This window comes from Lissotriton helveticus, chromosome 6 (assembly GCF_964261635.1).
Source record: "Lissotriton helveticus chromosome 6, aLisHel1.1, whole genome shotgun sequence".
NCBI lineage: Eukaryota > Metazoa > Chordata > Amphibia > Caudata > Salamandridae > Lissotriton > Lissotriton helveticus.
This window is the reverse complement of record NC_136067.1, coordinates 1,083,584,241-1,083,611,747: the sequence shown is the minus strand read 5'-3', so window position 1 is coordinate 1,083,611,747 and position 27,507 is coordinate 1,083,584,241. Positions and strand designations below refer to the sequence as shown.

The following is a 27,507-nucleotide window of genomic DNA, read 5'->3' as shown; positions in this document are numbered from 1 at the left end:
TTATACTATCGCGCTGCACAGGGCGCACATGCGTACGGGTGGATGCACGGCCCTTCCAATGCTCCCTTTATACTTATAGAAGGAATAGTTGCAGATCCCACTCCACAACCTGCACTTATGGCACGACCCCGAGATAGACGTACGGGTTTACTTGCCTCACTGAATGCTGTGACACACGCCTTAAGCCTGGTGCAAGGAAATGGATGCCGGCAGATAAAAGCTAAGAGCAGCTTGTCCAATCAGGAGTCTAGCCGTGCGGCTCTCACAAACAGCAGTCTCGGCGCTATGAATCTTCAATAAGCACAACTTGACAATCAGCGAATTACACTAAGGTGAAGCAATTTCTAGGGCGGCTCACAATCCGGCATCTCCTCCCCTACGTCCAACATAATAAGAATACGTATTGGCGTTTTTTGATGATTTTTGATCTTTGTGGCCAGAGAAGTTTGCAAAAGCGACAGCGACCCCCAGTCCGTGTCCTGAGGAGAACCCGAAAACAATATAGGGTTCGAAACGCGCTGACTTTCCGCCTGAGATAGAAAAAAGGAAGGGGCAAATCAGGGGCACAAGAATGCACTATAAATGCACAATTCATTGAGTAGATCTAAAAATCTCAGGCTGGTTCATACAAGCAGGCTGTCACAATAAATTCAATGTCCGCTTGTCTGCATGTATATATGAAGGACTGGTGCCTCACAATCAAATAATTAGAGGCATTGTACAGTTGTCTTTGTGATTTTGCACAGTAATTGGTTGTATATATTTTTCTATAATTGTGTATTATTTTCAATGTATGTAATTGTCAATGATTGTGTGTTTCTTGATGACATATGAAAAAAAAAATTGAAAACTGTTTTTCATAAAGCATAAACTAATCTAATCAAAATTGTTGTCCAACCTAGTAATTTGCTGACTAGGGTGGTAGTACGAGAAATTGAACCTGTATGGCCATTTGTTTCTGTTTACTGTGACACACGCCTGGCACTACCTGAAAGACGCACAGGCTTGCCCGCTGCTATATGCACCGGAGGCCAGGCTGGAATGGTGCTCGTGGCTGGGGCCATGTACAGCCAAAAGCGTCCTGTCCTTCCTGGCGAGAATAAATATTACTACAATGGGCGATCTGTTCCTTAACGGAGCGGCTCTCACATGGGACGAAGTGGTAGCGGGGGATTGCCCGAGAGTGCCTCCACTGACAAGATTCCAGTTCCACCGAGTGCGACTAGACCTCCGGGCGCTACTTGGTGATGACATGACAGAACCACCTACGATTCTTACATACCTACATGTGGTCACGGCTAAGACACCGGCTCACCTAGTGTTACGGCTGTATAGTATCACACTGGGTGAGAAAACGACACATTATGCAAAACCTAGGTTGGAATGGCAGACAGACATCGAGATGGAACTAACAGACGATATATGGCACTATTGCTGCGCTAATGTTAAAAAAGTTTCTCTTAATGGCAGACACCGCCTATTACAGTTTCAATTTCTGAACAGGGTGTATTACACACCCGAGCGACTGTTCCGATATGGTCTCCGTGACTCCCCGACTTGCGAGAGATGTCCGGAGCAAACTGCAAATTTTTTACTGGCCTGGATGTGCCCAAGGATAGCAGCTTTCTGGCTCGCAGTATACGCAGAGGTCAACAGGGTTACAGCTCTGTCTCTAACTCCCTCACCGTTGCTTGCATTGCTAGGCTATTCTAAAAACGTCGTCCCAGAGTTCCGCAGGCTGGTAGATATGGCATTTTTGGTAGCTAGACGATGCGTCGCGATCACCTGGCTGAAGGGACCCACACCCACACTGGCCAGATGGTCCAGAGACATGTTGTTTTGTTGTACACGAACAGGACTGTATAGTGAGTTACTCCCACCTCGTAACACCCCTAAGAACTATTGGACACTGTACTTGGAAAGCCTGTCTGGGGCGGATGAGGTCGGACCTGACAGTGGAAGCTCAGACCGGGAAATGGACGAAGTACGTAAACGCATGACACAGCAGGGCGACCATGTCGTGAAATAGACATTATAAACGAAATCACAGGGAGGATGGCCATGGGTACCAAGTCATTGCTGAAGTTTGAGGCTGGTTATGGTGTCAATGAAATGTTGGGGGGAGGGACGTCCATGGTGAGGGAATGTGCACTGTTGCTGTATAAGATATCTTTTAAGTTGTGCTTGTGACTATGTGTAAACACGATCTGTGCCACAGGTCCGCTGTTGGTAATATTAAGAATTGTGCATGTATGCCAAACTGTATCCTTGATATCTCAGGATGTGATACTAGTTTCTTGCCAATTGTATGTATATAACTAGAAATGCCAATAAAATTGTTTAAAAAAAAAAAAAAGAAAATAACTCCTTTGCGTTTCACCTTGGAACGCAAACACGCCAAAAACCAGAACTTCTCCTTGCGTCTCAACCCAAATGCAAACGTGCTCGTGTCACGCACTATTTTCCACTGGCTGGAACGCACGACGCTTGAAATGCGTTTCACCAACCTTTCACCAGCCACTGACCTTAAACTGCGCTGCTCTGCTCTCTGCCGAATTTTCCGGATAAATGATCGTTTTCGGTAGACGATTACTGCATCGGAAGACAGCAACTCAGGAAACACACTTGACGGAACGACTCTCCCTCTCGCCGTAGGCTAAACAGTAAGATCGTCCGACAATCTCCCTTAATGGCTGTGGGTCCGTGTAGGCGGCTCAGCCATCGTCACCAAAAAGATGTTGTGATGAACCAGGAACAACAGGTACGTGAAGAAATCTTTTATTCAATTATAATCTTAGCCGCAGAGCAGCCAGCAGGAACACAAAAAAAGGCATCAACTGACAACCATGGAATGCCTGACACAGAATCCCACGCAGTGAGATTCTGGATCATGGACATTCTAAAAACAAGCACTGAATACTACAGAGTCCCCGGGAGATGCATTGCCAAAATAGTTAAGTCTCTTGCGAGAAGCCATTTCTAGATGGTCTGAGACTCTAGAGAGAGGTCTCGATCGGGTACCCCCCCTGCTTGTTCAAATAATGCATGGTGGTGGCATTGTCAGTCTGAATCAGAAGGGACCGAGAATGGAATGGAGGTTACAATGAGAGCCAAATGTACTGCCCTCAGTAGAGGTTGATATGATAACTTTGGTCTGTCTCAGACCAGAGGCCCTGAACTTGCAGAGTAACCATGTGAGCACCCCATCTTTGAAGTGAAGCATCCGTGACTATCGAGTGGGTAGGAGGGTCCAGGTGAAAGGGAACTCCCTTCATCAGACTGGAACGCTTCATCCACCATTTGATGGATTCCTTGGCCGATTGGGAGAGAAGCACCTGATCCTCCCAGTGCCCTGATATCTGCATCCACTGGTCCTCCAGAGATTGCAGCAAAGGACGCATGTTTAACCTGGCATTTGGTACGATGAAAATGCATGATGCCATTGATCCAGCAGTGATGACACCTGCCTGACTGTGGGATACTGTGTGTGAAGAAGGCTGACACATTTCTCGTGAATTGATGATAACTTCTCCTCCGAAGGACACACGGTTGCTTTTGCGGTATCCAGAGAGGCATCCAGGTAGTGGATCTTCTGTGTTGGGTTGAAGATTGATTTCTTGAAGCTGACTTGAAGACACATCCTGTTCAGTAGTTGTAGACAGCACAAGAGATGAGTCTGAAGCAGAGCAGGTGACTAGCTCTTCAGGAGCCAGTTGTCCAGATAAGGATATATGAATATCTTTCGCTTGCGAAGGAACGCTACCACCACTGCCATGCATTTTGAAAACGTTCGGGGAGTTAATTTGAGCCCGAATGGGAGAACCTTTAACTGAAAATGTTGGGATGACACTTGAAACCGTAGAAATTTGCTATGTTTTTTGGACACTGGATACATGAAAGTATGCGTCCTGTAGGTCTATAGCACACCTCCAGTCCCCCTGATGAAGTTGAGGGAATATTTGATGTAGCGCCAACATTCGAAACTTCTCTATGAGAATGTATTTGTTTAAAAGTCTCAAGTAGAGTATTGGTCTGTATTCTCTGGTAGGACCTCTTTTCTGCACCAGAAAATAATGAGAATAAATCCCAGCAGGGCGGAAGCACTAGCCACCTTCAATACCGACGCAGATGTATTGCACATTTGTTTACATAAAGAGTGTGCCTCTCTGGCTGCAGCCACTATGACCGAGTCTGGAGGTGGGGCTGCATGAAGAAAAATGGGTCCTGTTCTTGAGCTTTATTTTTTTAGGAAACCTTTGTGGGAGCTGAACCCACTGTGGCCGGAGTCAGGAGGGTCTGCATTGCTGGCTCTAGCAGACCTGGAACCAAAGGAAGTAGAGGCCTTGCCAACGACCTATGGTGAAGGGTTTCGAATATGACGGCCATTAAAACTGGAGGTACAGACATATTGATATTTCACTTGTTGGTAACCCTGATTTGATTTTGATTTTGATTACGGATTTATAGAGCGCGTAGCTACCCTCGGGCGTCCCAGCGCTATAGTGAACGGCCTAATAGTGCTCCTGGGGAAGGATTATTGGGGGAACAGCCAGGTTTTCAGTAGTCTGCGGAATGAGAGCAGGTTGTTTTCTTTGCGGATGCTAATGGGGAGGCTGTTCCAGAGCTTAGGGGCGTTGTAAGCAAATCGGCGACCGCCCGTGCGTGCTCTTCTTATTCTGGGGACGCTGGCCAAAAATAGGGAATCCGACTTGAGCTGTCTGGTGGATCTGTGGGGATTGATGAGTGGTCTTAGTATGGGTGGGCCTTTACCCTGTAAGATTTTATGAGAGATGCATAGGGCTTTAAAGGTGATACGCTCCTGAATGGGGAGCCAATGAAGTGCCTTGAGGGCGGGTTTAGCCGAGCACCTTGAATTCGTCCCAGTGAGTAGCCTTGCTGTGGCATTCTGGGCATGCTGAAGTTTTTTAATCACAGCTACTGGAGCGCCCAGGTACAGGGCGTTTCCGTAGTCTAGCCTCGATAAGATGAGGCCCTGGATCAGAATTTTCCTAGACTGGGGGGGAATGAGGGGGAGGATCTTCCGGGCTGCTCGCATGAGCCCAAAGCAGGTGCCGGCTGTCTTTCTTGCTTGGGCCCTGAAGCTGAGGTCCTGGTCGAGCCAAAAGCCTAAGCTCTTGATTTCTTGTTTTGGTGTGGGAGGGGTGCCCATGCTGGATGGCCAGGCAAGGGTTTTGGGAAGTTTATTTGGGTCGCCCAGGAGCATGATTTCAGATTTCTCTCAGTTAAGTTCGAGTCTGGAGTCACTCATCCACTTGGAAATGTTATGCAGACATGAGACTAAGTTCTCCATGGATTGATCTGCCTGGTTGATGGAGATGACTAGTTGTGTGTCGTCGGCGTACATGACCACCTTTATGCCGAATGGTGAGGCAATGTCATCCAAAGGGGCCATGTAAACATTAAAAAGGGTGGGGCTCAGGGAAGATCCCTGTGGAACCCCACAGTTCAGAGGGAGAGCTTTGGAGCAACCGTAGCTGTCGTCTACTTGGAAGGTCCTATGTTCCAAGAATGATTTTAACCAGGCCAAGGCAGTCCCAGTGATGCCGATTTTTTGGAGGAGGATGGTGTGGTCCACCGTATCGAAGGCGGCGCTTAGGTCCAGGAGGATCACTGCCACTGATTCCCCTGCGTCCAGGATGGACCTCGTCTCCTCTGTTACAGCCAGGAGGGCGGTGTCAGTCCCCTGTCCTGGTCTGGACCCTGTCTGGGAGTGGCGAAGGAGGTTGTTGGTCTCTAGAAATATTGAGAGCTGTTCATTTACAATTCTTTCCGCCATTTTGCTAATGCCTGGAAGGAGGGAGATGGGTCTGAAGTTTGAGGGGTCGAGTGGGTCTAGATTGGGTTTTTTGCCCGTACTGTCGCACTTTTCCAGTTGACAGGGACTGTCCCGCAGGAGAGGGAGGCGTTTATCAACCTGGTGAGAAGAGGGGATATTGTAGGGGTTACCAGTTTCAGTTTGCCCATGGGGGCTGGATCATCCGGGGAGCCACTCTTCACATGGTTGAGAGTGGCCACCAACCTCTCGATGGAGATGGGGAGGAAGGCCTTCAAGACGGGGACGTCTTGATCGGTGGGTTCTGATGGCAGGTCACAGTTGGGGGGTGGGGTTTGGGGAAGGTCTTTATGATCTTGAGAATTTTGGATGAAAAGAACTCAGCGAGTTGGGTACATCTGGCGCCGGTGGGATCCGCGGCTGGCTGCGGTTCGGGAACTTTCATAAGCGATTTTACTATGCGGTAGGTCTCCTTCGAGGAATTGGAGGCGCTAGGATGTTCCCTTCGTAGTAGGTAGCTTGCGTATTTTTAATAAGGGTTTTGTATTGCTTCATGGACGATTTATAGGTATCTTTGCAGTTTGACGTCCAATCTTTCCTCCAAAGTTGTTCAAGTCTTTTGCACTTTTTCCGTAGTTCGCGCAATTCCGGAGTAAACCAGGGAGACTTAAATGACCCCCTCTTACCGGGGAGCTGTTTGAGGGGGAGAACAGCGTCCAGGGATGATTCTATCCAATCTCGGATTTGGATGTCTGCTAGTGAGGGGTCTGGGTTCAGGGGGGGGTGGAGGCTATCAGCTGGCTAGTCCAGGCGTCCGTGTCAAGTTTGTGCCACAGGCGAGCGGGTGCTTGTGGAGGAAGGCTATGGATTATTTTGGTGAAGATTGGAAGTTTGAGGAGGATAAGGTGGTGATCTGTCCAGGGGAAAGGTAGGGGTGTGGATGAGGTGTGTTCCGGGATGTTTGAAAAGATAGGGTCCAGGAGATGGCCCTTGTTATGGGTGGAATGAGAATTTTTCAAGGAGAGGCTGAGTGCTGCTAGGTCTTCTTTGAGGTCTCCAGCTATTTTGTTCCCTAGGTCATCGAAGTGAATGTTAAGGTCTCCTAGCACTGTAAAGTTGGAAGCTAGACAGGCTAGGGAGGTGGCAGTCTCCACCAGGGAGTTAGGGAACTGTCCGAGTGGGCCCGGGGGTCGGTATATTAAAAGACCCGACAGAGTTTTCTCCGGGGAGAGATGTAGGGAGAAATGAGTATTTTCACAGCAGAGAACTTCATTGAAAGTTCCGATATCGTCAATCGGGGACACCCTAGATGGCGGTGTCGCAGATAAAGTAGGTGGATAATCCCTAATGGAAGACCTTGTAGACGTGGTAGATGGAGATCTAAGTCATCTTTTAGGTGTAGGAGAACGGCAAGATCGTTCAGTACCTTCTTGATAAAAATAAATAAATAATAAAATAATCCTGAACGCCGTGTTGCTGGGGACCTAGATCTTCTTGGAGACCTGCATGGAGGGGGTCCCCAGAGACTCTTGATGGCGAAAGAGATTTGGAGAATTCCAAGCCCAGTACTCTAGGCGGGACTTTTCAGCGTTGTATGTCTTTTAGCCATCTTGGAAACATATTAAAAGGAGACTTTTCTTCCGGAGCCGGAAATCCCTCCGGTGTGATCTGTATAATGTTGATACAAAGAGAAGATGACACTTCTCTCGGCGTCGACCGCATTGTTCTCGACGTTGATCTTGGCTTCTCTGGTACGTCTCTTGCAGTGGCGAGAATTCTCTCCCTCAATGACGACCCGGATAATGCCACCACCGACGTCGACTGCTGCTGTGGATACACACTTGAGGTTTCGTGTCTATGCGGTGATGCCCTTGACGTCAGTCTCTTCGACGGCAACTGTGACAGCCTTCTCGACGTAGAATGCAGGTAGGTGCGCGGCATCTTCGATGTAGACTTCTTCGACGGTGATATTGCTCTCAACGCCGACCATCAGTGGGTCTGAGAGGGTGCTCTCGTCGTTGATCCTCTCGATGCAGACCTTCGTGAAGGAGGCAGAAATCTCGACGTTGACCGGTGTCTTACAGTTGACCGGTGTTTCAACGTCTACTTCAGTCTATCGTCACCCATATACTTTAGCCCGAAGTATGCCTCGATGTTGACAGAGGTTCTCATCACTTCGACGGCGATCTGTCCCTCGACGTCGTAGAGTGACTTACTCGTTTTTCTGACGCCGATTTCGACGCGGACGGCAAGCAACCTGGAATCTGCTTTTTTTTGGAAGCTGGGGAAGCAGATCAACACCTTTTCTGTTTTCCATGAGAGTGTAGTGTAGTTCCTATATTCCCAATAGGCTCTGCGCATTGGAATAATATAAACAGCAGTGTAGACTTAGGACTGAGGTCGACTAGGTCTCTACTGACTATATTAGACTTAATTAGTTTTGCCAGCTAGCTCAGAGGTCACTAGAAACTTTCTCGAATAAACAAGGAGGAGTTTAACTTCCCTGGATAGACAAGAAGGGATTAGCTTCTGACAACCATCTAACATGACAACTTTGCTCCCTCAGAATAAGAGTGTATCTCTAGAGTCGTGTGAAAACAATAGACAGCTATTTAACTCAGTCAATCGTGCATACTTAGTTTCACCAGAGTGCAGAGAAATAGAGAGACAGGCGTTTTCAATAAAAGGTGTTATTTATTGAGCAGTCTTCTTTCTAATGCAAGAGAAATGAATTGCCACTATTGCAATACTTATCATGAAGTAAAGTGCGTACAGTAAAAGGAGTATTATGAAATAATACTGTAAAAGCATTGATATGGTTTCTTAGCCATATGATACTTTAAAATGGATAAAATATATACATACATAAAAACATTGACTAACATACTCAACTGGTGCTTATAAGATACGCCTACCCCGGTGTACCTGACCTAAGCCTAATACGTTGGAAGGAGTAAGTAAGTTGCAGTTTAAGTTAAGTTGGTTTTTGCCAAGAATCTGAATCAAGAAATCTCTCAAGGGTTTAGTCAGCTCCGTACCTGGGTAATAGAAAGCAGGAGGTCTGGTATCTCTCTCAGGACTCGATATCCCAGCAACCCGCAAGGGCGGCTTGAAACACCCGAGCTGGATTTTCTCGGCTGGAGAAAAAGACAGCGTCTTTCTCAGTGCGTCAAAAGGGAGGGGCGGTGTCCGTGGGCTCTCGCATCAGCTGGGCTCTCGGGCAAGTAGATAGCCGCTCTGCTCCAAAGCACCGTGTGTTTGCTTAAGGCAACTGTTGGTATATTTATACCTGAAAGGTGCCGGGTTTGACGTAAGGTTGGACATAAGACGTCAATAAAAGATGTCACTAAGAACTGGCCGTTCTTTCAGTGTTCGCAGGAGTTCTAGGACAAATCAAAACAAAAGCATGGGGAATTCCCAGGTTGCTGGAGGTTTGGTTTGTTTAAAGAACGCGTTGTACTTTCTAGGAGTCTAGGGGAGTAGCCTTGCCGTATTTGGACTGCATGGGCTATTACTAAATATGGATATGATTCTTATGCCTTTATAAGGATATTATTTATTATAGCCATATAAGGGCATAAATCGGGAATATCGCATTAGGGTCCTAGATAGAAACACAACAAGAGGAGGACTTTTTAGGATTACTCTCAAGGCTACTTTTAGACTTTCCTCTCTCCATTGACGCATGAAGTCGGATCTTCTCTCTGTCACGCAGAGTTATCTTGGAAAATTGCTGGCCGTAGTAACACTTCTGTGGATTGTGTGAGGATGGCAGAAACACAATACACACAGAGTGAGGGTCAGATTTAGCCATTTTCTTCCCACAGGAAGGACATTTGTTGAATAAAGCTTGCATTTCTGATATAAAAAGATTGTTAAATTGTCAGAAAATAATACTGGCACAGGCAAATGTCGAATAAAGTTGTAAAAATCCAATTTCTGACTACAAATGGTGAAAAAAAACTCAAGCTCAAGCTCCAGGATCCTCACTCAAAGAGCCGGAAAAAAGAACTGACCTGTCACCTGTGGTGCCTGATGAGAGCAGAGGGCTCCTGGAGGTCTTAAAAGCATGGAGTCCAGGTTCTCCGAAGCCTTAAAGGCAAGGTGACAGTTTTTTATTATACTGTGATGTTGTTCATCTATGCAGCCTAAAAACAAGTTGCCTACTATTACTTGTTTTTCTGTTATGAAAATAAAGGGTTGTTGTGGAACACAACTGCAGCAGATGTTCTCTATTACACTATTTACATGTGATATTATTTTCTTGCAATAGAAATCCATGTAATTTTGGCATTTTAGTCTATTGGATCTATAATAGGCTGAATATGTATGTATATATACATGTATGTATGTAGGTTTTGGAAGTACTATGTACTTGTGGTTCTAAACATACACATATATATGTATTTTTATATATGCTCTGGGGTCCCGCATGTGGGCAGGGATTATTCAGTGCTTATGACTATTGATGTGTATCCCCTGGAAGAGACGTACTTTGTACATTGCCTCTAACTTTAGTCGGACTGCTTTGTGCCAAGCTACAAGAGGGTTGAGAACAGGTTAATTTGCGGTTTTCTCGAGTAGGTTTCCCCCCGCCTCAACCAGTAGTTCAATTTCCTACATCGATGACACCAAGCCTGTTTCATCTCTCCCACCAACCCCTTCCTGAAGAATCCTGCAATGGTCAGCTTTCAAAGCCCTACCTTATCATCGTAAACAATGCTTTCTTGAACACAAATAAAGCTGACCCATTCCTCCTCACATTGCTAGACCTCTAAGGGCCTCTCAGCTGTCATTGATGCTTCCCACCCTCATATGCACCCTAGAGTCTCAAATGGGATTCACCAACAATGTTCATTACTGGTCTTTCCCCTATCTTTCCAACCGACATCAGTTTTTATTCACATTGGCAACTCTAGGTTAGAAAAGATCCCTATCACCTGTGGAACCCCCCCAAGGTTCCATACTGTCTCCTGCCATCTTCATCATTTACATGGAGCCGCTTGGTGTTCTACTCACAGATAAAAGCATCAAGATTCACCAATATATCAATGATACATAACTCTACTTGAAGGTCACCTTCGCTTTACACATCCAACGCCTCAACGACTGCTTGCACATCATTTACATCTCGATGTCCAGCACCTACCTGATGCTCAATCCAACAAAAACAGAATTCCTGTTATTTGGTTTATTAAGAAAAAGAAATAAAATATAGTACAAGCTGGCTCAAAGACATAAACCTTGACGGCTTCAAACCCCAACTTTCACCAAATGCTATTTCACTTGGACTCAACATGGACACCAACTTCACCCTCAAGGAACACATTGCCAAAAGAACAAAGGCAACCTGGTACCACCTCTCTCTTCTAATGAAAATCAGTTTCTTCCAGAAAACGACTGTTGTTCAGGCTCTCATACTCTTGCATTTGGATGGTGGTAATGCCCTACCCCATGGCCTCTCAGGTCTCACTTTGACAACCCTTAGAGGCATTCTACAAGCTGCAGCAAGTCTAATACAGGGCCTGAACAAAAATATGATATCGCCCTATCCTGATGGAACTCCACTGGCTCCTCTTGCCAGTCAGAACCATCTTCTAAACCAGCTGCCTTATTAACAAAGCCATCACAACCAGCACACTTGCTTATCTTGCAGACAAGCTAACCCGCTCTGGGGGTTCTTGGCACCACACAGCCAGGACGCCATCCGACTGCAGACTAAGAAGTGTAAAAAAGTGAAAACATGACAGCAGCCCTTTTCGATCTCTGCTCCAAGGAACTGGAAAATATCCTTGTATCCATCAGGACCCCCACCCCCTCAGTACACAATATTATCATTTACTCTTACCATCAGGCACAGATTCAGCCCATCGGGGATCCAATGCAGGGTAGTCATCAACCAAATCTACACTTATTTGTGCCACAGCCATGTCCAGTTCCAAATCTGAATCAAAATCTGGATCTACCGGGAAGAGTTCCTCCACCATGCTTTGTGCGTTCAATAAATCTTTCCTACAAAAAAGTATTACAGTATAGTCAACATCAGTAGTGTATCAACATACCAAATAACTGATAACTTCATTTCTGAAATACATTTTCAAACAACTAAAGTTTCATTATCGTCTTTAATTACTAAAGCCTATGGGCAACAAATGCTTCTCCATAGAACATGTCACATGATTACCCTCGAAGCCAAAAAGCAAACACAAAGTTGAGAATATAGAAGATAACATATACGTTACTCTTTTCTGCCTAATTCCCCAAAACGAAAAATAAAATTCTGTATTAGAATAAATACCCATTTTTCGTATTTGTGCTGATTTAACCATTTCTGATAAAGAAAGCATGGGCTGAAACAGTTCCAACATTGCAGTCATAATGACGTCAACATTCAATACATGCTCTCTCTTTTACATCTAATGTTATATAACTACAGCACCCTGCAGCACAAGTTGAAAACAAAAGCAAGAACTTGCAAAGCCAACAGGTCTGGCTTTAATGAGCTCAGAAATCCAAGCACAGGAATGTACAAATGCTATTTGCATCTGTTTGCAAATTAGAGTCAAACATATTGGCTTTGTCAGGGCTAGCCATCCTGAAGAATAGCATCTAGCTGCAGGACGAATGCTATTATTCATCCTCAGAGTGAGCAGCAGGAACCTTCGGGCTACAGGCAGTTGCTAGGTGTTCTGAGAGTGAGCAGGACAAGCCTGCAGTAGTACAAGTGGTTAATGTGTGTGCCAAGATTAAACGAGCAAACATTGGCAAACTCAATAGGATTCACCTTTTGGGACCTATTGGCTTTGTCAATACTTTTTGGGGATGCTCTGCAGCACTGGCCTAAAAGAAAATTAAAGAAAAGGCATGCACGCGCATCATGACATTGCCAGTGGCTGCGTTATTTCGCACGAGTGCATATACGAGATGACATTTGAGTCTGCATGCATCACCATGTATACAGACCCTACAGAATGGGGGTGTGGCCAAGCGGCGCACAAGATGGCCGCATATTTCTGTGCTCTGGCACCGACCATCCCGTGACGTCCTGCCATTAGGAGCTGAAGCCGTGCCCATAAGACACCCACTTGGCTTTCTGACTGCTGCTGGCACAGAGTAGTGCGCTGCAAGGCCCAATGCCGGCGAAGTGGGGGTGACTGAGCCTCGTGGACTCGGAGAAGATGGCGGGCGCAGTGGCACCTTAAGCCAGAGGGTGGACGCCTGAACGAGACTTGGGTTCCCGGTGCAGCAGCCAGAGTACCACAGTCGCCAGCGAGTGCCATTCCCAGGCTGCATGCAGCCCTTGCCTGTGCCGGACTCCTCTCTTGGCTGTGGAGGGGTGAAGAGCTGCTGGGTGATCCCTGGCCTCCCAGCGGTGGTGTCGGGCCCTGGAAGTGCATGGGGGCGCCTTGAGGGCTGCATGAGGCCTATCCTGCAAAAAAGGGACAACTACCCAGGGTAAAGCAACACAACGTTGGGCTGCAGGATGCACCTCGGACTGAGGAAGACACTGAGACTGCAGACACTGGTGGCACTGGTCGGCAGCGGTCTCTCTGGTCGGCCCCTAAGTGGACAGACCTCTGCGTCGGCCTGCTGGTGAGAAGGGCTGCCTCCTCATATAGAAATAGAGATGGGGGACCAATGTATGTTTGCTGCAAATCTTCCCACCCCCCCCAACCCTCCCTGTGGAATGGACACAATGATCAGAGAAGAGAACCTAAAGCCCCTTCCGATGGGAAGGTCCCATTAATGAGCAGACAACATAGTGGGGGGTGGGCTTGCCTAGGTGAGGGCCCCTTCTCCCGGACTCTGAGGGCATACAGAGTTTTGACTGCTGTAGCCTCCCTGTTGAGCATCTGGGATTTACATTCATTGCCCCCACGGACGGTTGGGAACATCAGTGGAGTATATGCATGGGGCACACTAAGAGAAGCAGAGACAATGTGATGGGTGAACACCCGGGACCTCTTGCCTGGCGCAGGGAGTCGAGCCCTATGAGAACCTCGACTCCACAGACAAATTAGACTTGATTCTGAATGCAATGAATGCCATTCAGGAAGTGCTGGAGGGAAACATTTATAAAGTATCTATTGACCTGGGTGTGCTCTGGGGTGACCACAGCAGGTTAGCAGACCAAGTGAAATGCAACTCTGAAGCCCTACAGGAGGTGGGCCCTACTGTTAAGAGATTGCAGGCCAAGGTGAGAGACCTGCTACGTCGCGTGGACTTGATGGATCGTCGGGCGAGGGGCTGCAGCTGCCACAATATTGTGCAGATAGTGAGACTACCTAAGAAAATGAAAGGAGAAGAGATTTTGGCCTTCCTTGAGAACTGGTTGGCAAAGGAGGTAATGCCACAGGCCCTATCAACATTCTTTGCCTTAGAGAGGGCACACAGGGTCCCTCTTAGGCCGCTGCCTGGGCCACCCTTTTGCCTCATGGTGGCTCGTCTACTGAGCTACTGGGACAGGGACCTCATCCTTCAAAGAGCGCAGGAGGTGCGCAGGCTTCAGACTGGGCAGGCCATGTAGCTATCTTCCGAGATTACATGGTGGCAGGTTTTCACGGCAGGGTATTCTATTTCCAGGCGAGAATTTGTCTGGATTAGGCTGGGAACCCCCTTTGCTGATTCCCTTATGGTGAGCCTTGCGCAGAGTATCTGCACATAGTAAGAAAATTGGGCTCTCAGAGATGTGTGGTCGGATCGTAAACTGGGAAAAAGGGAGTACTCTTTTTACTCTCCTAAGCACAATTTACATTTGAGAATAGATACTGTGCGGAGTACAGCTGTACTAGCGTTTCAGGTTGGGCAGGCTGAATACCTGGGATGCACGCTGTTTAATCACAATCCTCTGAGGATCAAACTGTGCTGGGGGAGGCGCCTCTCAGCCATACAAACCTGGAGGGTTAACCCTAATTACCTACGCGAGCCTGTTTTCAGACTCCCCCAGGCTGGAGTAATTGTAGACCATTTTGCCAATAACTCCCATATGGCCTTCCATGCCAACATGCAGTGGTATGCCTTTAAGGCCGTTATCCAGGGGCACTGCCTCAGTCAGTCAGTTGGGGTGGATCGCTCGCTGCAGGCTGAGTCGACTATGTGACAGGGGACCACCCAACACGTAGAAAATTGAGGGGGTGCGCTGCCCTGAGTCCCTTCAGCCCTGAGGGAAGAAAGCAAGAAACACACAGAGGTGCAAAGAATACCTCAATTTCGCACATGTAGCGGGGCGACATGCCGAGTCACTGCTGGCATAGCTCATTCAGGCAGAGGAAAGGGGGAGACACATTACGCAACCGACAGCCCGACTCAGGAGAGGGTATTCTCCCAAATTGAAATCCGTGCTGTATTCACGGCACATTACAGGGAACTGTAAAGATCTGATAATCCGGTACCAGGAGAGACGCGTGTCTTCTGTTTGAGCCGGGTGACTCTTCTGCAGCTGCCGCCAGAGGAGAGAGGCATTAGGTGCCCACAACGCGGAGCCTGAAATCAGGCCTGCCATTAAAGACTTAGCCTGCAGTAAAACGCCTGGGACGGATGACCTCCCAGCTGAACATTATCAGGCTTATGCCACCCAATTGGTCGCGCGGCTGGCTGAAATGTATGCTAAAGCATTAGACTGCGGGGTCTTCCAGAGACAACTAGGGAGGCTCCCATAGTCTCTTTCCCTAATCCAGCAGGAGATGCACTGGATGCGATGCATATCTGCCTATCAATACTCATCCTGGACAATACGACCCTTAGCAAGGCCCTGGCGAAAATACTCCAACCTCACCTAGCAGCCCTAGTACATGAGGACCAGAATGGTATTATCCCTAATCGCAACATCTCCAACAGTATCAGGAACTTGTAGGGAGTTCTTGATAAAACCATTGTACAGCAGTACCCAGAAGCGTTGGTATTTTCGCAATAAGAGAAGCCTTCGACTTGCGACAGTGCATTTATCTTCAAGCGGTCATGGCCCGGGCGAGGTATGGACTTGGTGGGTTGCGCTAAATGCTAAATGTGAGAGGCCGTATGAGCACTGGCAGGTGAATCTTGGACCCGACTGGGGACCGCCGCAGTTTGAAACAGGGCTGTCCACTTACCCTCAAGCTGTTCACGCTGGCGGTCGAGACGTTCACAGGCTTAATGTGGGCGGAGGAAAGTGGGAGTGGAATCTCACTGCATGACCAGGAACAAGTGATTTCGCTCTGTGTGGACGATATGCTCCACTTCCTGAGAGACGCAGGTACGGGCAACCCGTGGAACGTGGCTCTTCTGGAGGAGTTCAGACGAGTCTCTGGTCTTCAACCAAATGTTTGAGCCTTCCCAGTGTCCTCTGCACTGGTGAAGTCTCCAGAGAGGTGAGAAACATTGGACTCCAGTGAGAACCGAGACACTTTCAGTATTTGGGGATGAGAATCAATCTGGATTTGTATGGCACGGCTAATCACCCGTGAGGTTATATAGACTCTGCTATCATACTGGCAGCGACATTAGAGAGAGTAACTTTAGGGAAGTGCTCCGTCCTCTTCATGGCTCTGCAGCATTCTAGAGGTCGCTGAAGCTTCTCATCATGACTCATGGCACTGACTAAAATGGTCATGTTGTACCAAGTTGTTTACCACTTTTTCAATGTACCAATGTGGGTGCCGAAGGCATGGTTTAAAGCCAACAATGGTTTACTCGTGGAGCTGGTCACAGTACCTGGGTGTCCCTAAGTACGCTCCAGAGACTGACTATCAAACAGGGCCTTGGGGTCCCAGACTTTGAGCTTTATTATTTTGCGGCGCAGATGCAATGGGTCGCCCGCTGGCTGTGGGGGCTTCATATAGCTGAGCTGCGGGATCTCAGGACAGTCCGTATTTAGCGGGCATGCTGACCATACTGTTGGGGGTCAAAATGGCCGAGAATTCCAGACCCCGGCTTTTATGAGTAACAGAACTGCTGGAGAGGGGCCTATCCCTACGTGGGGCTGGTTCCACTCAATGCCATGGTGATACCGCTGTTGCAGTTCACGGAAGCCAGGGGAGGATATTTTACTGCCCAGTGACTGAATGTGTGGACGAAGGCAGACGTGGAGGCACTTGGGGATTGTTACTCTGATGGCACCTTTAGGGCGCTGGAGGAACTGGAGACCGACAATGGCTTACCGGATACCCAATCTTTGGCCTACGGAGCTCTGGCCATAGCAGTGCGGCACATGGGCGAGGCCCTGGAACCGTCTGTTCATGAACTACAGCAGACTCTGCTGACCTTTGGCAGAGAATGCCACAGTCTCTGCTGACTCTATGAAATGGCACTTTCCATGAGAGTTGTTGAATTGTCAACTGTGCAGGACAAATGGGAGACCCTGCTTGGAAGGGCTTTTATGGGAAAAGAGTGGTTCAGATACTATAGTGCTCTTTTAGGCTCAGTTGTAGTACAAGGATCAAATTTCCTCAAGTTAATTATTTACACTGTACATATCTCACACCTCAGACAGAATGTTATGCTTCACGTCACTGACATGAGCTGCCCTAGGTGTGCACTAGTTGATGCTGGCTTTTTGCACATGGTGTGGAGTTGACCAGTCACAGAGCCTTTCTGGATGCAGGTGGTTGCGTACCTGGAGCAAACCTTAAATTGTCGCCAGTTCTGTACACCAGAGCTATATCTTCTTGACCTATACAAAAAACAGCCAGATGAAAAAAGTGGGTGATAAGTTCATAAACCTGTCCCTTGGGATAGCCCGCAGACAGCGTGTGTCATTGGAAGTCACCCCCATGGCACTCAACAGAGCAAATGGCAGACGGATGTAGAAACACGAGCAATAGCAGAAAGGTGCTGCATTACAGGCTGAAGAAATATAGAGGACTGAGCAGAAAACCAATAGCATACTTGTAGCTGGAAGTGATGGCTAGCTTTTTTGGATCATGACCCCTAGGACGAGACAAACAAGGGCACTATTGGGGCATAGGTACAGGCATGGAATGCGGCGGGCTACCTACTTCTCTGGAGCCCCTCACCTTCCTCACTTTCCCTGCACCCTAACGTGCTGATAGAGGGAGGCATGACACTATTGTATTTGATAGAGGGGTTGGTAATTAGGACGACCTTCACTGAGCAGCTCTTTTTCTTTGGTTGTTATATTCCTGTTAAGGATATATGTTAGTTTATTTGCTGTGTTTTCTTTCATTGGCGAGCACAAACAACACGGAAACTAACTGGCATCACTTAGACGGACTGTATGATAATGCCGTTATGAATTGACCTGTACGTAATATTATATTGAATGCTCTAACGACATACAAGATCGATATAGATAAGATCGCTTTTCAATTATTTTGTCAACGATATCTGCTGATGTAACGATACTGTGCTAGAAATCAATAAAGAACTTTCTTTTAAAAATGTGGGCCCTACAGAATGAAACCGGTGACATTGTTTTTTTACCATTCCAAGATCACAAATGCCAGAGTGGAAAATACAAAATAAAAACTTGTGAGAAAGCACTTTTCATTATTATTATTTTTTTTAAAGGCATTGCCTAGCAGCATATGGCAGCTGCCGGGCTTCCCAGAAAACGTAAAAAAAATTAAATTATTTTATTTTATGGCGAAGGCTGAGAGGGATAAATTGAAAAAGGGTTAGGCGAAGCAATGGACACGGTGTGGGAAACAGTGACTAACATGGAGCACGTAGGATGGCTGTTTCTGGGGTGCTATGCAACACAAAATGAAAACACATTGTGTAGAGAAGGAACAAAACACATGCATCCACATGGAATGCTAATAGCAAAAGAAAAAAGTTCCCTGAATGTGATCAGCAAAAGGATACAAGTCATCCAATCAAAAGGAAAATGCTCCAGTGAAGGAGAAACACAAAAAGAGAAAGAAAGAAATCTACAAGAAACAAGCAAATGAGAGCTACAAGAAAGCCAGCCAATGGAAAGCCATGGGCTGGCATGGGCTGGCACAATGCCCATTGCACTTTTTTGATATGGTCTACAAGAGGCATTTAGCAAACAGAAAGCTAAAGCTGACTGTACACAAAACCTAAGATGAGCAACTGTGATATATATGTGAACATATTTGATAAATGAAGCAGTAGTTATGTCAGTGAGACTTAAATCATAGTTTCCATCACATGCATATGTTACTTTATTCACAACAATCACTACTTTGGCAGACTTTGGTTTGCAAAAAACTTAAGTGTTCAAGTAAAACACATTTGATTTTCACATTAAGTTTAATTTCTGAAGAAAATGCTATATAAACCTTTTCTGAAAAGACTTACATTCTAAGTTGGCAGTAGTGGTTGGAAAATGTGGCACATGTCCACACTGGTTTGAACCAAGTGATTAGCAAAAATTACACATTTAGCCCAATATAAAACCTCTTGCTGCTTCATAGTTCCCCTTTCATACAGTGTTTTGTGTTTTTTTGTGTGCATAATGTCTCAGAATTGTTTTCTTTGCTCTTCCAGAAAAAGCAAACACAATCAATATGTTAACTGGCTCTAGCCCGAAGAAAAGTAGCTGATCATAATACGCATCCAAAAATAAAAATAAAACCTCCCCTCTAGCATCTAATAACCTGACTGTCTTTTTTTAGTAACCATATTGCTAATGCAACACCAAGTTCAGCAGATGTCCCTCACTTCATACTCCAGGCTTTAATCTTAGAATTGCCCAGAGGTGACAAAGCAGTTGTCTCAATGCACACTAAGAGTCTCATAGTGCCAGCCTTCCGTGCACAGTGGGCGACCTCAGGATAGAGTACAGCATAAACTGAACTGGCCAGTACCAGCCCCGTGAGCTCATGCCTTCATAGGGTTGAATTGGTGGTGAAGAAATGACAATAGCAACCAATCTTGGTTCACCGAACCACTGGAGAGGAACGCAGTGGCTCGGAAAAAAGCTAGTTACAAAACATAGGAAATGTCACGGGAACAAACACGTATACACATGGAAGCCATCTTGCAAGAGCAGTGTTTATATGGAAGTTACATAGCAACTTTCGAATTGAACAGATAAAAAGATTAGAAAGGGTGGCGACTGAAAATACTGAGGCATGAAAAAGCAGCTCAACACTTCCGGAAAGTGCAATAGGGTCACCCGCACATCCAGATTCGGAGAATAGCCTGTGTCCTTAAGGATAGAGATGCACAAGGGTTGAGCAGGAGCAACTGAGGTGCTCTCTACAAGCCACAAGCATAAACAACAATAACTGTGTAAGACATCCAAAAAAAAACACAGAAGACATGTTGGAAAAATGTCAGATTGTCACTACTTTAGTTCCTGATCTCATGAGACTTTAGGGAGGCTATTTCATGGTCACGCCTTCCAGATGTGCAATAGGAAAAGCTAATGAGGCTGCCATCACTCGAATCAAGAGAAAGGTATAACAAGCATTGGCATAGCGAATAGGTCTCGCCTTTGGGTCCTTATAAGTGTTTAGCCAGAGCTAGCAGCTTTGCCAATGTTTTTAAGCTATGTTGTAGAGCAGTGGTACTGCTATGCAGCATGTTGAAAAGTTATAATTAAACAAGCAATTGCAATGCAATAGGTCTCGCATTATTAAAGTTAGAGCTATTGGCATTGTAAATGGCAATGCCTTTTATTTATGTTTTTGCTTTTAAACATAAATAAAAGGCATTGTCATTTACAATGCTAATAGCTTAAACTCTCGCAAAAGTGAGACCTATTGCATTGTAAATACGGGACGGGCAGCTATAAGTCTCCAGCTGGACGCATCCTTCGGATGCAGTACCAGCGAGACCTAAAAGGAGTGAGGGATAGAACAGGTAAGCATGAGATGCTGGTGCATGGGTGGATGGTGTGTGAGCTCTTTGGGAGAAATGATTTGATGGCTTGCCTGTATGGCAGAGACTGCTCAGATCATGCACTATAAGCATTTAGCTGTGCCAAAGAACGGATGCGATAAAGAATGAGGCGAGCCAATCACACCTACAGATACTTCCCATCTTAGGTGGTCCGGACTGGTTTGTGAAATGTATTTTTTTACCCCATTGATTATGGTGCATATGGAGTTGCCCAGATGGGAAGGCGCTACCTTTGATTGTAAAGTATTGCATCAGCTGCAGTATGTGTTCTGTTTCCACATAAGTGTGGTGAATTATAAACCTATACTAATTAGTAATATACAACAAGATATAGTGTCTACTTTAGGAGTCCATCCAAACTTGGCAGGAATCAAACCAAAGTAATATGATTTGAACAAACCGTTATAGAATATCTTCTAGGGGTTAGTCCAGGAATTGTAGAGAAACAACCAAGAAAAGATCAAACTCCAAATACATGAGCCTGTGGGCCACAAGATGTAGCTGGACGACAACACACCCACAACAAAAAAATGTTTTTTTTAAAAATCAGACTGTATATGCACACAGGTCTGTGGGGTCCACCCAGGTGCTGCACTTGTGCAATCCACTGAAATCATTCTGCTATATGTAGTAATCAGACACTACGTGTAAAGTGGGCCAGTTGAGAATGTGTTACAGTGCCTGTCTCTGGCTGTGGTACAGTCTCTGTCTCTGGCTGTGGTACAGTGCCTGTCTCTAGCTGGGGTACAGTGCCTGTCTCTAGCTGTAGTAAAGTGCCTGTCTCTAGCTGGTATACAGTGCCTGTCTCTATCCAGGGTACAGTGTCTCTATCTAGGGTACAGTGCCTGTCTCTAGCTGGAGTAAAGTGCCTGTCTCTGTGTATGGTACAGTGCCTGTATTTAGCTGACGTACAGTGTCTGCTTGTAGCAGGATACAGTGTCTGTCTCTATCTAGGGTACAGTGCCTTTCTTTAGCTGTGGTTAAGTGCCAGTCTCTAGCTGTGGTAAATTGCATGTGTCTGGCTGTGGTGCAGTGCCTGTCTCTGGTGCAGTGCCTGTCTCTGGCTGTGGTACAGTGCCTGTCTCTGGCTGTAGTGCAGTGCCTGTCTCTGGCTGTGGTACAGTGCCTGTCTCTAGCTGTGGTAAAGTGCCAGTCTCTGGCTGGGGTACAGTGCCTGGCTGTGGTACAGTGCCTGGCTCTGGTGCAGTGCCCGTCTCTATCCAGGGTACAGTGCCGGTCTCTATCTAGGGTACAGTGCCTGTCTCTGGCTGTGCTACAGAGCCTGTGGTCCTGCCCCCACCCCCACCCCCAGAGGCCTGGAGGCCGCACTCCCACTCGTGCTTTCGGCCGCGCTCAGAAAGGACATCTTATCACTCGCGCTCAGAGGCTCCAGGATGCGTGAACCAGGATAGGAAAGGCTGAGAGGAGGGGGGAAGGGGCACTGCAGGGAGCGGAGGGAAGGAAGGAAAGAGCCAGGGAGGGAAGAAGCAAGAGGCGGAGATGGGGAGAGACACCCAAGGAGCAGCACAGGAGGTCGGGAGAGCAGCACCGAGGGTTCAGTGTGCCGCCCCCCCTCCCCCCCCCTTCCTTCTGCATCCAGCCCTGCTCGCCTTTGCACCCTTGTGTAAAGTGGCCAGTAACCCTTAGCGCTCACTCTATAAACACGTCCAAGTGCACGCGGCGCACACGCACTGGTGTTTTTATTTGAACCTGTCCCCTGCGGCTTCTTAGCACTGTAAATAAAGGTGTCACTCTTTGTATCGGCTGCAGAAGAGTTAAAAACGATGTTGCCCACAATAACGAACCTGCAGTAGAGACTTCCACCCGCTCAGCTATCCCACCTATCCGCGTATGAGATAGTTCTGCGGGGTAAGGCTCTCGCTGTAAAGATATGTGTGGAGAATGCACAGAGGTGTTAACTATCACACGGTACTCCGAGGGTTAACGCACGGTACGGAGCGCGGGTTCAGATACCGGTAAGGAAGCTCCGTTGTTAATGCACCTGTCCCCCTGCATCACCGCCGCAGCCCGGGACAACTGAACATCGCCGCCGGCCTGCGACCAGGAAGTCAGGCAGGCCGGGCGGGACAACCGGAAACCGGAAGTAGGAGGGCGGGAGCCTACCCCGCCTCCCACGGAAGAGCCGCGGCTGTTTTGAGCACCGGAGCAGGCAGGAGCCTACCCTGCGCCCTGGTGCACTCGCCCTGAGATGGAGGGAGGAAGCGTCCTGCTGCCGGCGCCTTCCACGAGGCTCCCAGGAGTGAGGGAGAACCCGTGGTAACCGGCATAGAGGAGCCCTGCAGCTGCCGATGAGAGGAGAGCTGCCGCACCAAGGAAGCCGGTGAGTGGGGCTTCGCCTTGTTGCTGAGCTGCGAGGGCGGGGGGCATGTGTGTGTGCGCGTGCGGCGGCGGGGGGGGCTCTGTATGTGTGCGATGGCGGCGGGGGGAGGGGGATCTTTGTATGCGTGTGTGTAGATGCGCTGGTGTGTGTGTGGGGGGGTCTCTGTGTGTGCGTGTAGGTGCGCTAGTGTGTGTGTAGGTGCGGCGGCGACGGGGGTGGGGTGTGTGTGCCTGTGTATGCGTGTGGCTGTGTATGCGTGTGGCTGTGTATGTGCGCATGTGTGAGTGTGTGTATGTGCGCATGCGTGAGTGTGGGTGCGCGTGCACGCAGTCAAATCCAGCTCCAGAGAAGCGCGTGGCACCCTTTTGTCCCTCATTCCCCCGAGACCGGCAGCTATAAGTCTCCAGCCTGGATGCATCCTTCGGATGCTAATTCCAGGCGAGACCTAAAAAGTACTATAAGTATTTTTGTTACCTTGTATATAACCAAGAAGATATTATGTACAACTGAATGACCCAATTAAAAAAAGAATTAACATCAAAAATGTCTTTTTTTTGTCTTCGCAATGCTAACAACTTCTTCCTGGCTGTTCTAAAGTTAAGGTGGTGCTTAGTGATGTTGAGGTGGTGATGAGTGTTGTTGTGGTGGTGCCGAGTGATGCTATAGTGGTGCTTAGTGATGATGTGGTGGTGGTAGTGAGGCATGGTGAGTGGTGGTGTTGCGGTTGTGTTAGGTGGTGCTTATTTTGTGTTATGGTGGTGCTGAGTTCTGTTTAGCTGGAGTTGTTTTGAGGTGATGCTCGTTTGATTCTGAGGTGATGTTGGGCTGTGGGATATATTTTTAAAGAGATTTCATAAGTTATACAATACGTCATTTAAGCGCCGAAGGGCAAGCTCAAAAGAAAGATCTGCTGAATGTTTTCCAGCTTCACCTATGTTGTGTAATGTGTGAGAAGGGTGGGAATAATGTTTACCTAAACCACAGCATTATTTCAACTTGCAACTGCGACATTCAACAAAAGAAATCGTTACATTCAAAACATAATTTAATGTACAAAATAATATGCTCCATGTGAACAACAGATTGGGACGCAGTCTGCAGTATAAAGAGTTCATTAAGTCAATGGTGCAGGAGTCTGGTACAGGGCACCCTACATTCTGGAGTACCGGGTATCACATCTTGGGGCACAGTCAGTGATACAGTATTATAGGGTCTGACAGAATACAGCATATAGTGTTCCGAAAATGTTTCCCCTTTCTCCCACGGGACTCTTGCAGGACCATTGTTCACGCCCTGATCACCTCACATCTGGACTACGCAACAGTCTGTACGCAGGGGCCCCTGCGTACCTGATCAGACGTTTATAGACTGTTCAGAATGCGGCTGCTAGGCTGATATACAATATTCCTCATTGCCACTCGATCTCCCCATACCTTAAGAAGCTTCACTGGCTTCCAGTGGCGAAACGCATCCAATTCGAAACAATGGTTCTGTTTTTTAGATCACTACAGGGTACGGGCCCGTCGTACCTTAAAGCTTGGCTTAAGCATGCACACTCTAACCGCGCTCTTAGATCCAACCATCTGCGCCTCCTGGTCACCCCCGCTTTCGCCGCGCTAGAATGGGCGGCAGAGCTTTCGCGGTGTTCTCTGCCAAAACTTGGAAAAGATTGCCTCTGCCGCTGACCAATTCTGAATCTATCTTCCGTTGTGACTTTAAGACTTGGCTCTTCTCGAGCGCTAAAACCACTGAGTGTACTCCCATCCTTCGCCTGTCCAAGCGCTGAGACACCCCCGTCGGGGGTAACTGTGCGCTCTATAAGCTCCTAAATAATAATAATAATATTAGTCTTGGGCCAGAGAATAAGATTCTCTGTGGCACAAGGCACACAGCCAGGACAAAGAGGGAAATATCCCATTGAACAGTCCGAGTTTAAGGATGCGTTGTACTGTCTGTAAATAAGTGGGACTGAGTCTGTGCTAGAGGAAACTGGTGTAAGGGAATCACAGGTGCAACTTACGGGAATCATGCACTGAAAATGGCTACTCTGATACATAGCTGGGCCTCGTACATTTAAAGCAGATCATAGTGCCATGCAGACGGGTACTCTGGTGCATACCGTCTATATCATTGGTTATGCATAATTTTGGGATGCGAGTGCCCACAATAGGCTTCATATGACACTCCGAAAGACGCACACGGTCGGAAGAACACGGAAGCTCACATTTTTTATGCTCATAGAGGGTGGGGGGGGGCATAAGTGGGCATTTGGGATGTGTACGCTTTGACAAAACCCTCTACGACAGTATCACGGGTCACACGGGTTACGATGTATGCGATTACTGCACAAAGGTTTTGATACAGGAGGCATGTAGTCTGTGGTACCAACTAGTCATGGCAGATGGTCACGCTGCCTGTTGTAGAAGGAGCATGCATACGAGCCGGGGGGAACCAAACACTGGAGAACACAGGCTCGGGCATGCAGGCACCGGCCACTCAGGTGCACAGGAAGTGGCGCCATTGGGAGGCTGGGTCACACAGAATATGTGGTATCATGAACAAATGCTCACAGCCCGCTTGGGAGACATCAGGCTGGGGTACAAAGGCATGAGGCAGGAGTACACAGGAGGGCAACTGTCTGGGGTCACTGAGCCAGAGTATTAGGACTCAGGCACTAACCGGCTCTGTTGCGCCTGTGCTGCAAGTCCCTCCAGAACAGCTCCTGGCTCTCTGGGTCCAGGATGATGAACATAAATCAACTGGGTAACAGTAACGGTTGTTACTTACAGCACTTAGGAACACAGAAGCATGGAATGACACACTATATATAAAACAGGTTATTATAATACAAGAACAATACATGAAATAACCTAGCTCCAGTTTGCTTCCTTTCTAAGGTAGGCTATGCAACGACTGCTCTGTAAACTCGATCAGCCACCCCGGTAATACTGTAATTTCATTTCCTGCTGGGGATAATCTCCGCTCCCGGAAGCGGGCATGGGTAAGTGGAGGCTTAATGAGAACCAGGACAAATAATATTTGCCGGATTAAACAGTTTTATAAAGTTGGCAGAGGTTGAATACAATGCACCCCTCCTATTTGATACTTTTAAACACCTACCCAGACATGAACACAATCAACTCAAAAATCATTGACGCAGAGCAAACAATAAGCGATATTGAAGATGTAGCCTCCCAGACCAGCAAAGACATAAAGTACCCCCGAGACACCAGAAGCAAGCTTAAAAGACAAGCAGCTGAGTTGGAAGACCACAATAGAAGGGGCAACATAGGTATTTTTGGAATTCCGGGGGGCTCAGAAGATGCTGCGGAGTCCTGCGTGGCATTTCTGGAATCCTGGATTCCCACGATCACTGGCATAAAATTTCATCACGCATTGGAAATGGACAGGGTGCGTAGGATTCCAACGTTCAACTCCTCAAACAGGAAATGGGCTCGACCAATAATATGCAAACCATTACGCTATCAACATATGGAGGCCATTCTTAACTTTGCCAGAAAAAAACACCAAATCTCTTGGGAAGGCCATTGAATAAACTTCACGCAGGACTATTCAAAATCGATGATGGATACGAGGAAGGGGTTCCTTCTACTAAGAGACAAATGGAGAGAAAAAAACATCCAATTTTCCTTTGCAGGCCCAGCAAAGTTCAGGATCTTGGAAAATGGCAAGCAACACTTCTTCACAAATCCCAAAGAACTAGCAAAACATTTGTGGAACTCTCGGCAGGAGCCTCAATCAAACGGAAGACTTGATATCCTTTGGTTTACTATAATGTTTCACTCTACTCTTACATTTCTAAATGTAAACGCTTTACACGTGCTCTTTGCTTATTCTAACAGCTTCACATTGATCTCATAGATGTATCTGTAAATGGTACACACATGCCTTGTCTTTATTGTACACAGGCAGGTTGTGGCTCGTCGTACTTTGGTTAATTTCCTTGCTGGGCACAAGTTGTTGAGTGCAAGGAGGGGGTCGTTCATCACTCCTATGAGTGATTCTGCATCTTAGGTAGCTGATTCTAAGCGTCACTCGCACAAGTTTTTGACGCAGTAATCAGACACAAATGTTTGTTTCAATAGACCATGTTTGTCACGGAATATAGATACTCTAGATTTTGATATATAGGATTACTGGACAGGGCCTTATTCTGTTCTCACTGGTTCACAAGATATATATATATTAATAGCGGTTACCGATGTCTACTGAGTATGAGACACAATTACTATTGCTACACAGGTATTGGATCAGTGCTATTTCAGTTTGAGTTTCTCCAGATTAGATAAAATCCAGGTTAATACCCTCCCGGCTGCCAGTTGACGAACCTACCGTTGCAGCTCCAACATCTGAATCTCTCAGGTGGGGGGAGCGGGAGGGGTGGAGGGAAGAGGGTATGGGGGTAAAAATATTTGTGGTTGTTTTTTTTCTGTTGTATGTTTTCTTCATCTATTTTCTAGGTTACATTGAAATGACAGGTATGCTCTACTCCTGGTACAATGTCAGGGACCGGGTCATTGTGGACCACAAAGAGAGACGTTAC

At 47.1% G+C, this 27,507-nt stretch overlaps 1 protein-coding gene across 1 annotated transcript in view; it reads right to left on the bottom strand.

The window, feature by feature from the left end:
• Nucleotides 1-27,507, bottom strand: part of NUP133 (nucleoporin 133) — a 1,231,428-nt gene that overhangs the window by 661,869 nt on the left and 542,052 nt on the right. Inside the window, exon 13 of the mRNA XM_078648729.1 lies at nt 11,643-11,806. Coding sequence (XP_078504855.1) covers nt 11,643-11,806 — 164 coding nt within the window. The remainder of the gene's footprint in view (nt 1-11,642; nt 11,807-27,507) is intronic.